General features: G+C 46.7%; 1 protein-coding gene across 4 annotated transcripts in view; it reads right to left on the bottom strand.

Annotated features, from left to right (window-relative positions):
- Positions 1-47: 47 nt before the first annotated feature.
- CAPN6 (calpain 6) overlaps positions 48-18,369 on the bottom strand; it is a 50,600-nt gene continuing 32,278 nt past the window's right edge. For all 4 annotated transcript variants that reach the window (XM_032124307.1, XM_032124306.1, XM_032124308.1 and 1 more), the window contains exons 7-14: positions 17,011-17,204; positions 15,310-15,387; positions 13,983-14,178; positions 10,747-10,869; positions 9,061-9,263; positions 7,644-7,765; positions 4,206-4,342; positions 48-3,305 (exon numbers count right to left, since the gene is read on the bottom strand). In XM_032124307.1, coding sequence (XP_031980198.1) covers positions 3,123-3,305; positions 4,206-4,342; positions 7,644-7,765; positions 9,061-9,263; positions 10,747-10,869; positions 13,983-14,178; positions 15,310-15,387; positions 17,011-17,204 — 1,236 coding nt within the window. In that variant the 3' untranslated portion in view covers positions 48-3,122. The remainder of the gene's footprint in view (positions 3,306-4,205; positions 4,343-7,643; positions 7,766-9,060; positions 9,264-10,746; positions 10,870-13,982; positions 14,179-15,309; positions 15,388-17,010; positions 17,205-18,369) is intronic.

Genomic DNA, 18,369 nt, shown 5'->3' on the forward strand with positions numbered 1-18,369 from the left:
CACCGAGCGCCCTCTCGCGGCCGCTGCCGGCGCAGAAATCGCTAAAATTGTAAATTTTTGGTAAAATTTTATTTAGGTCACTTCGTATTGAAAAGTTACAAAAGGTTGCAATGAAACATTTTACACCCACTTCCACCTGTTTTCATTTTTGAGGGGTTGACGGTGGCTTGAGTGTGTACATAAATGCAGCCCTCCCACCATCCCAAAAAACCAGCCCAAACATATCTTCCCACATGTTGATATTGTTAAAAAATTACAATTTTAACTAACAACGTTAGAAGCAGGCAGCAGCACAAGCCCCTGTCAACCTGCCCTTGCCTTGCTTCACCTGGGGTTCACCTGGGAAGACAGAAGCCTCTGGAAACCAGCAGAGCCAGTTGTGTTCCCAGGCTGGATCAGCTCCTCCTGATGGCAAAACCAAATACTCCCCAAAAATAATAAATGCAGAGGTCCAGACATCCTGCTTGGCACCAGCACGGCTGAGCCTCCCGCAGCTCCCAGCACTGCCAGTCCCTCAGGGCAGCAGTGCCCAGCAGTGGTGTTCCAGGGCTGCCTGTCCCCATGCCACCGGGACAAACTGTGGGAATGTCTGGAGCTGGCATCATTATCAAGGCCTAAAAATCACCATGTCTATGCTCCCTACCCTGACTTCCCCCTTTGCCAGGCTGTAGGTGCCCAAGAACTGCTGGTGATGCTCCCTGTGTCCTACTGATGCTGGGGACAGCCCGTTATAGAGGCTGGAACGGGGTGGTAGTGCTGGGATTGGGGGCCAGAGCTGTGGAGCTCCAAGGAAAGAGCCGAGGGACTCCCCTCCACCTTGGAGCTGAGGTGGCTTTGTGCCCTCAGCAGGCTCAGGAGCTTTCTCAGCCAAATCGTGGGGCAGGGAGGCACAAACCTCCAGTGCCATCTCAGAGGGGAACCTTTTTCAGGGCCAACACTGACCCAGGCCAACCAGCTGGCCAAGCCAAGCCCTGGGAATGGCACCCATCCCATAGGGAACACTGCAGGAAGCAGCTCCCACAGCCTGGAACAGTGTGTGAGGAACAGCAAAGCAAAGAGGTCTCAGTGCACGACTAGGGCAGCCCTGACATTTGCAGTTCCCTCTCGTCCAAGCTCTGGGTCTGTATAAGACAGTTCACGCGTTTTAAAAGGATAAATCTCAGTTTACAAACAGTTCTGAGAGTAAGCAGCCCCGAAGCCATGAGTTTACAGAGAATGTCACTTGCCTGTGGGGCTTGTAGTTCACACCTCTGACAAGTGCTCTGCTGTGCCAAGTGGCCCGAGCCCAAACTGTCTGGAAAGAGCTGGATTGAGGTCCTTGGTACATGCAGCTAAGCTGATGGCACTGCAGCATCATTCACAGCCCCACAGTCCATCTCTGGCATGCCAGAGAAAGCATTTTCCTACTACAGCACGGATCCTTTTGGAGCCCTGAGGAGACTTCAAAACCTTTTGTGAAAACATTAACTCTTGTCGAGAGCCATTTCATAAATTACAAAAATCGCACAGTGTGGCTGAAGTGGCTACGAAGCACACAGAAATCCAAATTTCCTGGCTATAAAAATGGCAGAAGAGTCCTTCAGCTTCACTTTACCAACCAGAATCTGCAGAAAACCCATTTCTGAGTGTCCAGCACAGAGAGCCTCGTGCACTGTCAGGGTCACTGCCTGACATCTTTGGGGCTGCCCGAGGCAGCACAATATCCAATAGGGATAACTTAAGAGAGGGAATTATATGAGTAGACCAATGGGGCGTTGAAGAAGGGAGAATTTTCCAGAACTAATACATAAGCAACTAGGGGAAATACATAAACATGAACTTATACATAAAGCTGGGTGGAGAACTCCTGCATCAATAAACTTAAAACACGTAAACTAAGAACCACTAGGAACATGGGAACTCATCGTAACCACGGGGTGAGAGTCAGACCTCTGTGTTCTGGTGGCCTGGCTGCCAGTCCTCTGCTCTGCTGCAGTGGCCACTGCCACCTGCACTGCAACAACTGCCCAGCATGGCCACCCAAACAGCTGCTGAGGGAACCCTGCCATGGGCTGCAGGGCCATGGGCTGCAGGGGAAGGCAAGAGTTGCTACCTAGACCCCTGTTGTGATGGAAATGTGAAATATCACCTATTCTCCTCGGTACCCAAGTGAAACTTCTGCGAACATCAGACGTGCCAGCAATAAATGACTGCAAAGTTTTGAGTGTGAGACCTGACACCTGCCAGGGCACAGCACCTTGCTTTTATAAACCCACCCTCCTCATGAGCTCATTTTCTCCTCTTTCAGGCTGGTGCTACATCTACCAAAACAAGAGGGTCGTTACTCCATTTTTAGCGTTAAGTAGATGAAACAAAGCAAGGAGGCTCCCATTATTGCATCTGTGCTCTGGGCAAACAGCTGAACTGTGAGGTGCCCTTCCTGCCTTTGGACAGGGATACAGGAATACCAAACTGTGAGTCACCAGCTTGAGGTGGAGAAGAGAAGAATCAGAAAGTCAATCTGAGAGCCTTCAGGTGGACAAAGCTCTTACTTGCTGGGTGTTCAAACAGGCACTGCAAGATCTGCCCCCTTATTTTCATGTTGTCCTGGCAAGACTGGTCATCAGGCCACGAGCTATGACTGAACTCCTTGAGTAGTGACATTTTCACCAAGGAAGTGAAATTTCATCAAGACATTTATATCCCTCTAGAGGGAAAAATACCCCCCTCCCAAAGCCAGCCTGGCAGTGAACAAGGACAGAATGATAGCAATCCACCTCGTGCTTGCCACTCCCCCGAGCTGCTGGTGGGTGCCTGACAGAGAGAGCTGCAGCCATTCCTGCCTGCACCCTCAGCGATGCTGCTGGGAAGATGCTCACATCCTAATGAACTTATCCGCCAGCATTCCATTTGGCCCCTCTGCTACTGCATGTGCTGTATTACGAGCATAGATACGTATAAATCTGCATTTCCCCCTCTCCCAAAGCCTCTCTCCCCATTACCAATGATCATGTGGAGAGCTGGAGGGCTTTTTGTTCCCCCCCCTTTAAAGCGATTATGCTGATGTGCACCCTGTGCTCCCGAGTCCCCGGCGCGGCTGCTGCGAGGTGACAGCTCCGTCTGGCTCTGCGGGGCTGCGGCGCTCAGAACTCGGCGAGGTCATCGCTGGAGAGAACCTTGACGGTGATGTGACCCGGCACCTCGGCTGCTTCCCGGCCGCCTCTGCCCCGCAGCCGCAGCGTCTGCTGCTCGCGGGGCTCACCGGGGGAGGCTGCCAGCACCGCCTGCCCCAGGAACTGGTCACTCAGGAGGTTGCTGTTCCAGACCTGGGGACGAGGGGACACAAAGAAAGCCGGCTGAGGCAGCGCTGCTGTCACACTCGGCCGGAAAGGGCTGTGCTCGAGAAGGGTCACCCCCGTGAACCCCTTGGAAAAGCAGCGAGGAGGGAGCGTGCATCTGAATTTAGCTAATTGTCTAGAGAGCGTGAGGGAGAGTCTGGATTTGCATGCTCATTTACATAGACTATGCAAATAAGGAGCGAAATGCAGCTTTTTTGCTTTCTAGGTCAAAGCCTGCCTAGGAGAGGAATAAAAATGACCTTTTTTAGCTCATCAGCAGTAAAACCTACCTACGATAGCTCCTCTGTGCTGCTCTGCCTGCCTGTGCTCACCTCTGCACCTCCTCAGTGCTCCACCTCTGCCTGTGATAGAGCCTGGCCCACAGCCTAGCCTGAAGACAAAGTTTTCCTGGGCTGCATCATCTCAACACCAAGCTCCATTTCTCCAGCTGAGTGCTGAGGTAAACAGGGAGGTCTAGTTCTCATAGGACTAGAATTCAGGGTAGAAAACGTCTTAATAATAGCATTAGCTTTGGTTTTGTTCCAAACACTGACTCTGGACAACACTTGGCTTTTCTCTGTTTCATCAGGTACCACATGGGGCAAAAGGGAATTCTGCAAATTCTTTCAAAGCCTTGGAATGAAACATGCCTTGGAATGAAACATGCCTTGGAATGAAACATGCCTTCTGATCTCTATAGTGCCATCAGCCGGTGTTTATGGAGGAGAAGCAGCAGCACAGCTCCAGGCAGAGCCCAGCAAGAGGGAGCAGAGCTTCTCACTCTCCTGTGTATCAGTCACACGAAGGAAAAGCTGGCCCAGTGAAGCCCAGCGATGCTGCTGTGCTGCCCTCCCTGCCCTCAGCAGCTGCCCTGCGTGGCTGTCTCACCTGGATGGTGACAGGACTGTCGATGTCCTTCCTGTAGAAGATCACCTGGGTGTTGAAGACGGGGTTGGTGGTGTTGTGCTGCACCGGGGAGCGCCTGCTTTGGTTGTCACACTTGATGAGCACATAGGGATCTGCTCCTGGAACACAATCAGCAGCACAGCTCTGGGGACACAGGATGGCAGCTGAGACAATCCCCTCCTGTGCCTGGCAGCAGCGCTGCCACTGAGCACAGGACAGGGCACCAGAGCAAGTCACAGCCACTGCTCCCTGTCCAGGTGAAAACACAGAATCATGGCATGATTTGGGTTGGGAGGGACCTTAAAGACCATCCAGTTCCACTCCCTGCCGTGGGCAGGGACACCTTCCACTGTCCCAGGTTGCTCCAAGCCCTGTCCAACCTGGCCTCGGACACTTGCAGGGATCCAGGGGCAGCCACAGCTTCTCTGTGCCAGGGCCTCACAGGGAACAATTTCTCCCTAATATCCCATCTAAACCTCATACATGACCCCTTGCAACTGTTCAACATTTTAGGAATTCTTTGTTGGTTTTACACTGAACATGTTTATCCCTTATTAAAGTTGATATTTTCTTTCCTTTCCAATAAGGAGCAAGAACCGATTTGGAAACACCTGTCTTTAAATTCAAATAGAATGGGCCATTCCACTTTCTAATTAACTTTTAATTAAACAAAGTTTAAAAAGTTTTATATTTCAACACAACTATCTCTGTCCATTTCTGTTGTTAATGACAGAATATCAGGTTTTTTTCCACACCTTGTTACCTCTCAGATACAGATTTTAAATAAACCTTGAGCATCTATAAGTCTAAGTCAGGCTCGTGATAGTTTCTAACACACATTTTTTAACCATCTACTCAATAATGCCACCACAGCCAGAAGGCAGCACAACTTTAGGCAACTTCAGCTTTTTAACAATCCCTACCCAGATGATTTCTCTCCAACACATCCCTCATTTACAAGATCAGGTATCAACATCTCACATGAACAAACCACAAAACAGCTGCATCCAAACCAGACGCAACCACGTACAAGGCAGACAGAGATTTTTCCATCTGCTGCTCCGTGGTTACACCTGGCCAGAGCTGCTGAGGGCCGTTTCCCTGAGAACCCCTCACAGTTCCATGGCAGGTAGCAGGATGTTGGCTTTGCTGATGGGCAATTGCCTTCCGTGTCACTGAACGTGCGAATTCAGCTCTGGGGCATGGGGTGGCACCGCACTGCCTGATCAGGGGTGGAAAAGCTGCCCTCTTTGCAAAGCGATTTGGAAAATGGATCTGATTAAAACGGGGTCTTGCCTGGCACCCCAATGGTGTTAACAGCTTTGTCCGAGGGCAAAGAGCAGAGCAACACCCGATCATTAACAGTAATTAAGAGATAGCGAGCATAAAGAGGGGTGGGGAAAGGACACAGAGCTTAAAGAGGTGACAGGCACATCTGCTGGAGGGATGAGGGAGCAGTTAACGAGGGGACTCCCAAGTGGCAGGAAAGAGAATATTTGAAGGAAACATTCAAATTCTCAGCAAGACCTCGAGAAACAGAGGGAGGTAGAAGACGGACACAAAATGTTCCTGCACGGCACGACCCCATGATGGCAGTGCTGGATGGGTCAGTTGTTTTAGGAAAACTGGCTCCAATTCCAGAACAAAAGGAAGAAATGGGAGAGCACAGGGGGGATCAGATGTTCTCAGCTATGCATGGCCCAGTTCCGTGCCTGGTTTATTTACAGGACAAATGAAAAACAGAAAGGTCTGCTAGAGTGGAAAAGCAATGTCCTGGTATTGGCCATGAGATGAAACTGGAGCTGCTACTCAGGAAAGGGCTCTGGCAGTGGAAGGAGGGCTGGGTTCAGCTCTGGGGCACATAAATGGCTCCAGCTCTGCCCTGAACCCCACAAGAGCTCTCTTGCCTCAGTCCTGGCCATGCTGCTGCTTTGGGAAGTTGTAAAAAAGAACAGTGCATAGGAAATGTGTGCATCTGTAAAAGCCAGAAACACCTGAACAGTAATGACATTTCTAAGGCTTAAAGAAATCTGTGATCAGTAGTCTAAGGCTTACTTTTTGGGTTTTTGAGAACTGCACTGAGGATCTAACACCCACATCCTTCAGCACTGTACCAAAGCAAAAGGAAATGGAAAACATTCTTGAGGGAATGTTCCCAGATGCATTCCCTCTCCTCTCTACTGCTCTTACCAGCACCCAGAGAGCTCTGACACCCTCAGCCGCTGGAAAAGGGCATGGGACAAACAGCAGACACAGTGCTGAGACAAAAGCACTGCCCTGGCAATCACAGCAAGTTGTTTTGCCTCTTACAGGTGAATCTCTGCTTCTCCTTCCTTCTGCTTCTCAGGCTGCTCCCAAGGCAGCTTCCACTAAAGATTCTCTGCTTCCAGGGCTGTCACACACCACGGGCCTCAACACTCAGCTTAGAATATAAGTGGTGAAAGACAATTAAGTATGCAAATCCAACATGGAATGTCAGCAGGAAGATTTAAAGGTGCAAAAGCTGATGTGTTCTCAAAGAGAAACTCGGAAAAAAGGCCTGACAGACAGTAGTGAGAGCAATTTTTGAAACATTTAAAGGCTTGGGAATGAGAGATGAAAAATCCTCAAGCACAAAGAGCTTCCTCATCATCCTGCAGACCTGCCCCCGTGCTTGACTCCCAGACAGCTGGATCCACTTCAGAACACACTAACTTGGAGAGAGGTACTTCCACAAGGAGCATCCAGGACTGAGTCTGGGCCGTTATTCCTGACAACAGCAAACCATCCATTATTTTGTCCAGACAGGGCAATGGATCAAAGACAGCACCACGGGGAGTTCTCCAATAAACATTTAAAATAAAGATTAAATAAACTTCCTCTGGCCAGGAGCAGGGCTCTGATGACAAGCAGCACTGAGCTATGCAATCCTCATTCTCCTTCAGTTTTGTTTATGCAGTTACTCAGAAATTTGTACTGAGCACAACTCTGAGATGACAGCGATGGGGTTTTGTGAAGATCAGTGCACTCCAGTCTCAAATCCCTGAGCTCCAGTGATACAAAAAAGGTATCTCTGTTCCGGCTGCCCTTACTTTCTGCACCTGCATAGCCCCAGTGTCAGGGTCTAGAGACATCCTGATGTTTTCAGGGCAGTTTGCCAGTCTCAGTCCTCAGAAGCTCCAGAATGAAGCATTTAGAAAACACGTAATCCTGACAGAAGAACCTTACTAATCTCCACAATTAGCTCTTCAGGAGGGTCTGGCTACTCCTGCCCAGTTATGCACCTGCCCAGAACTTGCTGCTTGCATCCCCATATTCATCTGATCTCTCCACTCATAAATCCTCTGCTTGGATAATTTCTGACTGCTTACTTATCAACCCAAATCGTCTTCAGAGGACTGAAAAGCCAATTCCACTCTTCCAGACTCTTTTTCCACTTACCTCCTGATCTGTCTTGCTTCTGCAAACCCTCTGCAGAGTGGACTTTGATTTGGGTGACTCTGCGTGGGTAGCCACAAAGAAGACTCCAACACGTCATTTTAGGCCTATCTGCCTTCAGCTCCCTGAAAAATCATGGAAAAGGCAACCAAAGCAAAGAATGTCAAGCAAACAATCAATGGTTGTGGAAATCTGGTGGTTTTAGGACATGAGATTTGTAGTTTTTCCTCATCTGCCATTTTTGAATTCTGTGGTGCAAAAATGACAGATTTAAGAAATAAAAATAGAGCAAAGCAAAGTAAAACAGATTTGTGTTATCTTTGGCGTGGGAGCAAAAGTGGTGAAAAAAACCCAGTTTTAAATAAGGGAAAATACTATCAAATCAAGAAATAAATTCAGTGGGTCTGATTCATGAAGCACTGGTTCTACTTTTGCAGCAGCCACTGGTTTCAGAGGAGATGGTCACAGAAACAACAAGTATCAGCTGTAACCACAAGCACCAGTGCTCGGTGTCCTGACCTGGAACTGGAGGCCACTACAAGAGCCAAACAAAAAAGCCAAAAGACCCTAAATTAATTGTCCATGAGGTCCCTAACTAAACATCTCCTGATTGTAGGAACCCAGAGTGCCAAGAACATTTCTCTGCCTGTTTTTAAGGGTTCTTACCCCCCTGAACAACATTGTTTTAGCTTCAAACCTTGGAAAAAATTACCAACAGTCAGACAAGAACTAGGAAATACAGTGGTGTGAATTAGGTGATAGACTACTATGTAAGATTGTCACAGGGTGAAAAATTCAGAGGTTTTGGGCTTCTCTTTGTAGTAAATAGATAAGAGTTAAAAATATCAAAATGGAGGATTGTTGTTGTTCTCTAGACCTTCTTCTCCTTCTTCTACTACTCCATGTTCTGCAGTAGAAGTAGTTTGGAATGATTGGATAGAGAATTCTGCAGTTCCTAGTCGTGTTACTGAATAATTGGTAAGAAACTGAAAATAATGTACATTTTTAGCAACTATTGGTTAAAATATCTTTAAAAGGCTGTGTAAATCTTGATAATTGGCTCTCACTCCTACTTTTCCTCCTTCCATGCTGTACCTGGGTCACGCTAGTGGCTCAGTTCCTCTGATAAAACTTAATAAACAACGATCTGGAAGCATTGAAACTACAGAAGACGCCTCACTTTATCTTTTAAACTCCTTGCAAGGACTTTCAGCAAATTCTCTCCCATCAGGAGAGACTCGATTTACGACATAGTAAAGTGTCACCTGACCATGCACAAACCTGGAGATTCTCAGAGGTGCCCCTGATGTCTCCAGGGCCATTTCTGGAGCCACATGAGCCAGCGAGTCGGAGGTGTTGGAGGACAACCAGGCAACCCCTTCCACGGAGCTGCAGCCTGTGGGCTGTGAGTGCCACCCACCTGAGTTTTGAGGGCACATCTGTGTAGAGCCTCAGGATAAACCTTGTAGGGACCCCTGGGATGTAGGTGGTTGGGATGAGCACGTAGCGGCCTTGCTGGAGGGTCCTCCTCAGGAACACGCTGCGTGTGTTGGAGTAGGGAGACGTGGCCACTCTCTCCTGCACCGTGAGCTTGTGCAGCCTGTACTTTCTGTTATCCTCCACCTGCAGCAGGAGAGGGACTAATGCCAGCAGGGATAGCAGGGCTAACAGGCAGGATTCTCCCTGAGCACCGCACAGCTTTTCATGGCCATAAAACACAACGTGCAGTAAAGACAAATCATTCGGCAAGTGTTTTCTCATCCGTTTAAGCCGTGGCAGGTGAAAGTTTGGGGCTGGCAAAGACAGGAACCCACTAAAAGAGGTGGGATGCTACTGCAGAGCTTGGAACACTTCCAGAGATGGACACACACCCTGAGGACTGCACCTGCTCAGACAAGGCTGAGATCCCTCTGCCTCCTTTCTCTAGCGTGGAGAGAGCACTCCAGCCTTTCACAGCAGGCTCCCAATCCAGATGCACACAGCTGTATTTTCCTTGCTCTTTCCTGAATGCAAAAGCCACAGAATAACCATTCATGTTTTGTTCTAAGCCTTCAAGTTGTGCTTAACTCTTAACATGCTCTCCAGGGGACTGGTATTTGCCAGAGCACAGTTAAAACCTAAACCCTTCTCTCGAGCAGCTCTTGGGGCAAAGGCAGCCCTTCATTCTTTTCTGGCACTTCTCTTCCAAAGGCCTTTAGTCATGCTAATGAGCCTGGTGTGTTAGAATGTGTCTAAAATAGAAAAATTATTGATCAGAAATAAAAATAGAGCCCTGAAACTTTTATGAAGGTGTGATTTTCTCTTTCAAGCCTTTCCAAATTGCAGGCATGAACAAGACAAGGTAAATATTCTGCTTTCTGCAATGACACTTTCCAATATATGTGGTTAACAGGTGATTGGCAAATGAGTAGGTGTGATGCAGATGTCAGCATGTCTAACCAACAGGGTAGGGACACAGATTTAATGTAGTCCCAGGAGCTGTAGCAACAGATGACAGGATTACCCCAATCCTCAGTGAAAGAGCAGAAAAATTGCTGTTTCTTCCCTTCCCTCCTTCTCTGAGTCTGGGTGTTTTCATTTTACTCAATTGGCCCTGAGAGTGCAATTAAATTACCTTTTGGGAGCCCTGTGGTTCCTTTTCCCATATATTCATTTCCTGCTCACTACTCCAGCTTTTGAAAACACTCTTTTTTTCTAAGTGGCAACAGAAAAACTGCAGACTTTTCAACCTCATTCACCTGGCTGTATTTGCTGATGAAATGGAGGCAGAAGCCTCCAGTGAGGAGAAAAAACCTTCCACGTTTTAGGCATCAATATTATTTTGCCTTTCTCTAGAAAGCTTGGGGGTAGGAGAAGCACTTAAAATTCTTTTGCAAGGGGCAAAACCGACTTATTTCAAATAAATGAAATTTAATCAAATAGAGTTTGAATTGAACTAAATTCAGTTTAGTTCCCATGGCCTGTGCAATGCCAGCTCTGTGCAGTGCCCACAGGCAGAGCCAGACCCCAGGATAATCCTGGCTCTGTCTGCCAGAGATCTCACTGTCAGGATAAAGCAGTGTTAAACAAACTGAACAAACTCTGCACCAGGAGTTTGGCTGCCTACCTTGAGTATTTCAAAGCCAATTGTGATGTTGTCTCCTTTCCCTTCTTTCTTGTACTTGCGGCGATCCTCCTGCTGTAAGGAGACCAACACTTTGTCCTCGGCCTTCTTAACATCAAAGATGTACTGGGAGGAGAGAGGAGAGAGAAGAGCTGTTGGAATTGCCTCAGGAGACTGAGGGTAAAGCCATCACCAGGGAAATATGTGCATACAAAGGGGGCAAATGGAAATACATCTGGGGGAGGAAGGAGAGTTCTCCACGTAACAGATATTGCCAGCAATTCACAGGTGGAAAATTAATGCTAATAATAAGGATCTTAAAACCAAAAGTATCAGGCAAATAAAAGGTACTGATGAAAATGGTAATCCTAGTGATAGGACATGGGGGAATGGCCTTAAGCTGAAGGAAGGTGGGTTTAGAGTAGGTATTAGGAAGAAATTCTTCCCTGTGAGGGTGGGGAGGCCCTGGCACAGGGTGCCCAGAGAAGCTCTGGCTGCCCCTGGATCCCTGGAAGTGTCCAAAGCCAGGTTGGATGGAGCTTGGAGCACCCTGGGATATTGGAAGGTGTCCCTGCCCATGGCAGGGGGTGGAATGGGATGAGCTTTAAGGTCCCTCCCAACCAAAACCATTCAGTGAATCTGATTCACATAAAGGACAGCCTGGGATGAAGCTATGAAATAACTGGAGTCAGCAGAGAATACCTCATTTGAAAGCAAAAGACAAAAGATTAAATTTATCTAGCTATAAATCAGGAGTGAGATTTAAAAAATAAACTAACAGACTCCACACGGGGTCTTAGATAATTTTTGATTCTTCTTTTACCTCAACAGTGCCTGTAAATTTCAAACATCTTTATATAGGGCCTGCAAATGAAGGAATCTTTCAAATCATAGTTTAAAAGGCACTTTGTTCTGCATCTACCGTTCCTATTTAATGTAAGAATGACAGGAATGCTAATTTTGGACTTCTCAGTTTTCCTGAATACCCAGTAAAAAACAGCTAAGAAAGACTCCTGCACCTTTAACATGCAAATATTTTATCCAAACTGTTCACAGGAAACTTGAGTCAACTTGGGTTTAAGACAAATCAAAGGAATTTATCTCAAGTTTAAGCAGCAGTTCCCATCTTACTAAATCAGATATTACTAAAAATCACTACCAGACCAGTTCATAAGTAAGTATGAATGAAAGAAGGTCAGACAGGTGTTTCTTTATATGACAAGGAATTAAATTAATTTGTTCATTATTAGAGACTCCTTTAAATTTTGCTTTGTGCATGCAGAGGGCAAACCTGAGTTGTCAGTGGGGGGAAGAGGACATTATTTACCCCAAGTTTAGACAGATGCTGTACTCTTCCATCCTCAAAGACATTTAAATGTGAAGAAAATAAATAGAAACATAAACCTGCAGCAGTGCACAGATGGGTACCACGTGCACCACATGTTCAGATTTAAGCTGGAATTCCCTGCAGCACGGAGAGGAATATCATCATTGGTTCAGTTCCCTCCTCCCTACTCCTTCGATTGCTGCTAAAAAGCAAATTATTGAGCTTTGCTCTGAGGTAGATACTGAGCTTGCCTTGGTTACAGACCCATCCACATCCCTCTGCCTTAGAGCTTTGCTGAACAAGGCCCCGTCCCAAGCTCTTATTTGAGTTCTGTGTCACCTATTGCAGCAGAGAAAGCACAGGGCCCTGGAGAGTCCATGGGGTTGTAAGGAGCCTCTGCAGAGAGAACCTAAAAAGTGAGATATGAATGTGCAGCAACACCCTCTAAGGCACATTTTAATTCTTGTCCCTGTTGAACCATATGCAGGGTGACCCCCTCAGCGTGTTCCAAGGCCATGGAGGGGTGGGAGGAGAACAAGTGGAACCAGGAAAGCTCTCCTGGTCTGATGACAGCTCTGCAGCTGTGACCTTCTTCTGATGACACTTCAGCTGTCTTAATGGGTAATGATCTAGAAGTCAGCAGGTGACTGTAGAACACACATAGACTTGGCTTAAATTGCCTTATCAAAAGGGACTGGAAGTGTCACAATCCCTCTCTGCACAGATAAACCTCGAAGGAGGCCTCAGTGCTGGGACAACAGAGAGATTATCTCTAGATTATGGTGGTGTGTGCCAGAGTAATCTGTAATGGCTCTAAGATAACATAAATGCGTTCCAGCACTGCTGCTAAGAGCCTTTTAATCAACTGGCCCAGAGATAACACTGGGATACAGAGGCCTTCCATTGCATCAAGCACTGCACTCAGCTGGAACTGAGTATTTTGTTCTCTGTGACAGCTAAAACACTTACAAATGAGACCAGACAAGCAGTTGGAAAACATCCAGACTCTTACAGGGCAATACCTGAATTAAATCACCCTCTGGAAATGAGGCACTGACAGAAGGCAGAGCAGTGAAGAACTGCAGGGTGAGCTGGGAATCTGAGATGTGATCTGAGCAGCAGAGGCTGCACTGCTCCAGCACCCTGCTCTGAAAACAGAGGGTGCAGGCAGAAACCTCCCGTAAGTGCAGAGAAGCAGATCCAAAACCATCTCTAGATAATCTGGACAGAAAGGGGAATTTTCAAAGTACTAACAGAGTAAGTGGCCAGATCCCATGGACAGTAACTGAAATTTTATGCCTGAATTTGCATGTGCTGGGATGAAAACACACCCCAAGGAGAAGGGCAGGAAGGTGGGAAAGGGAGTAGGAGTGGATGAACAGCTAAACTGAATAGCTTGAAATGACCAGGAAGGAAAATTCTATAATGCTGATGAGAGGCTGAGCCTGGGGAAGAGACCAGGTACTTCCAGAATCTTACATTCATTCCAAGGGATATTAACTAAATACAGTGGATCAAATCCCCGGGCTGTTTAAGGGTGTTAAGTGAGTTCTGTCATTAGAAAATCAGACTTGTTGCCTTTCAAAGACTGGGAAACTGAAAGTAAGTCCAGGCAGGACATCGGTAATTCCATTGTGTGTGTGACTCACCAGCCCCAAACATGATCAGTCCTAAATAAATATCTAAACCCTTCTGAGAAATTGCACCAAAATCACTGAAACATGCAGTACCCAGCACACTCCCAGGGCAGTGAGATTTTTGTCTAGCACTCACTGCCAACTCCTGAACAGGGTGGATACTTCAGGAGCCCCAGCTAAAGTGGCTACACTTCAATACCTCACAAAACACAGGGATTCCCACTGGGGGTTCTGAAGGAAGGTCTATCTGTTATCAAATACCTCACAAAACACACCTGGGGGTTCTGAAGGAAGGTCTCTCTGTTATCAAAGCAGCCTCCAGAGCGGTTCAGCAGGGGCTCTGGATGCTTTGCCCAAGCCCCATAGATCATTTCCTTCTCCCAGGTCTTGTGGAGGCTGAAGTAGGAGGTGTTCACGGTCCGGCAGATGTCCACATCTGTGAAATTCTTACACCAGTCCTCAAACGTCATCCTGCTCCAAGGAAGGCCAGGGAAGTAATGGTTTGTTTAAAAATCAACAGTGATACTCATGCAAAGAGCCAAAACAACACACAAAATCTTCCAGTAATTTGATGAGGAGGCATTGCTCAGCTGTCCACGGGACAAACTGATTCACTGGAAAGCTTTCCATGTGGAAATACTTGTGAAGCCACAATCACAGAGTCTTAGAGCTTAATTCAGAGCAGTATCACTCAGGGGGTTTGGGCACATCTGGATCTGTTCTGTTACATCTCCTAAGCCTAAAGGACAGGTTGAAGCTCCCAGGCTGGATTTGATAACACATTTTATAAAGGCCAAAGAGATCACCTGCAATTAAAGCAGGATCCACTCCTCATTATTAGAGTCCTTACTGTCACATCTGCCCCTGAGCACGACTCAAACCTCTGCACTCTGGATAGAGCTTTTATTCAACCCCATCTCATCTGTGCCTGCTAAAGGAACAGGCTGGACTGCAGAGCAACTGAAAAACTGCTTGGGTCTCTGAATTACCATCATGGCCTGGCTTATTAATGGCCCAGAGCCAAACCCTGCAGCTGCCAGTCCTGACAAAGCCAACAGAATTCTTTTCACACTGAGCCGTGCCAGCTCACTTGATGCAATATTGATCGTCTGCTGGAGAAGCTGCTGGGCTAAGGATCTAAGCTTTAAGCAAGGTTAAAATTACTAGAGCTCTAGAGATTGTATAGAGAATGAACACTTCTCATTCCCATGCTGGAAAACATCAACAAATATCAAAATTCACTGGCTGCAACTCTATTTATAGATGCCTCAGCCGTGGCTGACCTACAGACAGGCACAGCAGGCAATAAACAGGGCTGTCAGTGTGTTCAATATTTGGCATTGTGTCATGTAAACCAGCAGGTGTTCTCCTGGTTTCTGAGAGATTGTCCTAAATATAGACAATATTGAGAGCCACTAATTTTGTTCTACTAGTTTTAAATCCATTTTTATTATTCTTCCCTGTCATCCCTTGGGAATTTGAAAGAAACAGACCTTGGGATAATTTTATCCCCATCTGTTTTTGGAGCTGTTAAATGGCAGATTAATGACAGTTACTCAGGGTAGCCAGTGTCTCCAAAGCCTTCACATCATTCCCACTCACCAGAACTCTCCATCATTCTTAACAGTGAGCCCCAAGTTCTTGCACTCAGAATCGCTGACTTTCTTCCACTCTTCAGAACTAAAAGAAGAAAAAAAAAAAGAAAAAGAAAAAAACAGTAACAAAGATGATTACTAACTTAAATTAAAAGCTCTCACCTGGAAAAAAAATGGAAGTAAAAATCTCTTCTGGCCCATGGTTTTAAAAGGAATATCAGAGTACAGAAAGGGCAGGTGATATTCATGAAGAAAATGTGAGGCTTTCAGGAGGAGTTTTAAAACATTAATTGATTTGAAAGCTACTAACAAAGAAAGAGATGAATAGGAAATGGGCACAACTAGAGCAGAATCTTATTGATTTTCTTTGTCACACCCTCCATTAGGACTCTTAAACACTTAAACAGCTGGTTTCCAAGGTCACAGGAGATTGACTCAGTTCCCTGAAGGCCCCTCAAATGAAACCTGCTTTTCCTCCTCGGGAGATGATCGAACGCTTCACTTAGAGCAGAGTATTCTCTTTGTCTTTTAATCACCTAAATAAAACAGGCCTGAGGTCAGAGATTTCCCCAGGGAGCCTTTGAGAACAAACTGCTGGAGCCTGAGCACAGTGTCCAGTTTCCAGAGGAACATTACAGTGCACAGCCCCTTCAGTGCCTCCACAGCCCCTGCAGGCACCTGCTGCTGCAGGGGAGCACACCCCCAAAATTCCAGCAGCCTCCTGCTGAAACCCAACCACAGATCCCATCCCTGATGGGTTACACCAGACAGACAGAGCCACGACTCCTCACTGCCTCTCCAAAAGCACTTGGAGGCTGAAGCTGAAGGTGGCTGGCAGGAGGGAAGGGAGGCTGCCCACCATAACAGACATTTTCTTTAACTATTTGGAAATTGTCGATTTAGTTCTGTTAGACCAAAAGCCATGGGCCATTGTCAGAGGCCTCAGTGCTGGCACGAGTAGCAGCTGTGTCAGACAGAGTCTAGTGGAGAACCCCAAGGGCTCAGCTTCAACAGGACACAGTAGCTCTTTTGTGCATTCTTTGCACTTCACCCAGACCAATCTCTCTGAAAGTAGCAGATTTTTGCTAGCTAAAGCATGGATTAGAAGAAATTAAAATGCTGTTGTTGAGAACACTGCATTGTTAAATACTAAATCCTGGCTGGTGAGCCCAGTGCTGAACTGTCACACGTTTTCATGTATAAATCACCCATGATGGAATACCTCCCCCCCTGCAATCACTTCTGGTGCTGTGGACGTGCCTGCTAAACCCATGGCCCACATGAAAATTCATTAGAAAATGAATTAGAAAGAAATTAGAAAGAAATCACAAATATGGCACTTTTACAGCATTTTTCACCCGCCACTTGAATTATCTAAAATCCAATTTTACCATCCCCAGCAGCTGGAAATGACAGATGAGAAACTGAGTCACAGACACAGTCTGGTGAAGCTGAGAACGAGCCTCATGTTCTTGACTCATGAGCTGTTTTTCTCCCAGTGTGCCAGAAGAATGATGTAAACAGTAAATAAGGTCCAGGGAGCCATAAACTCCTCCAGGACGTGCTCATTTTCTCAGAGGAAAATGGGCAGAGATGGCACAGAGGTTGAGTCTCCCTGAGTACAGGGGGGTCTCACCAGTGTTTATCCACAAATTCCAGTGGCCCCAGCACAGCTTCACCCCTTTGCCACTGGGTTTGCAGCTCTTACCTGTCGCTCCAAGCACCGTGCCATTCTTTTTTCCCCCAGGGATTCCTCAGCCTGATCATGAACAGCTTTTCTGCCTTGAAGGAGAACACGAGCCTCTCCCCCAGCCGCAGCTTCCTGATGGCAGTCACGGAGTAGGCATGGCCCACAATAAGCCCCATCTCTGTCTCTGCTTCACTGGGACGGCCAGGGGACTCCTTGGGCACGAAGAATGACAATTGAACAAAAAGAACTCACATCTCTGAGGAACCTGGCAGCTCCAAGTTCAAGGGGAAGGACAAGGAGAGCTTGTTTTCCTTCCTGAGTGATTTGAAAATAGCAGAATCAGAACGAGGGGCTCACTAGGCTGGGGTTGGGCAGGATAGAGCCAGACAATTCCAGAGCACAGGGGAATCCTGCCTGCTGCAGCCAGCCTGTCTCGTCCTGGCCTCAGAGCTGGAGACAGGGCTGATGGACAACCTTTACCAGCCCTTTCAAAATCTTGTCCTTTTTAAAAAATGGCTTTTCTGGATGCTGATGCCCAGGCTCTCTGGGGGTGTCCTCACCTGGACACTCAGGAATTTAGCTGGTGAGTCCAATGGTTGCTCTTGTGTTGGAATAAATTTGACACCCAGGAAGAACTACTGGCAGTGGGTAAAAATGGGAGAGCACAGGCAAAAGCAAAAAAACTTCCAAGCCATTTGTGAAGCCTGTCCTGTAGCTCACTCAGTCCTGGCAGGGCTCTCTTATGTGGCAAAGGGAAGATCTGTAGGGTGCTTTAGGAACTGGGTTTGCCCATCATAAACTCCACATAAGAATCCCAGTTTGCAGCAGTGGACAGGCTGGCCCTAAACGGTCCCTAAACTAATCCTAAACTGTCCTGTTGGATGATGTAGGCCTGATCAAATGCTGATCTAAGAATACATAAAAGTAGCCAAGCTCTGAAAAAGAGCACAATTTCATTTAATGCATCCAAATCTCCTGATCTAAACCCAGAAAAACAGCATCATACAAAGATGCTGGAGTTGTTTTGATGGTCCTGGATCCAGATTCTCCACACCTTCACTGAATCCAGCCAAGCCATCCTTGAGTCTGTCTTGTCTATATTGGGCTATCACCCATAGGGCCTGGAGACACTCATTCCCTTGGACATCAAGGAAAGAAGATTTGACTCAGTGCAGATCCTTTTAATTACCTAATTAATGCTCAATCAAGCCTTGGCTGTGGTGGAGAGAGCAAGAGGTATGGTCTCTTGGTGTTACTAATGCAAATATTTAAATACAAATATATTATTTATAATTTATCATTATGCATTAATATAGTAGTATAAACATACGAATATTTAAATATAAATGAGGACTTACCAGAGTTATGAAATGCACA

This window comes from Corvus moneduloides, chromosome 14 (assembly GCF_009650955.1).
Source record: "Corvus moneduloides isolate bCorMon1 chromosome 14, bCorMon1.pri, whole genome shotgun sequence".
Taxonomy (NCBI): Eukaryota; Metazoa; Chordata; class Aves; order Passeriformes; family Corvidae; genus Corvus; species Corvus moneduloides.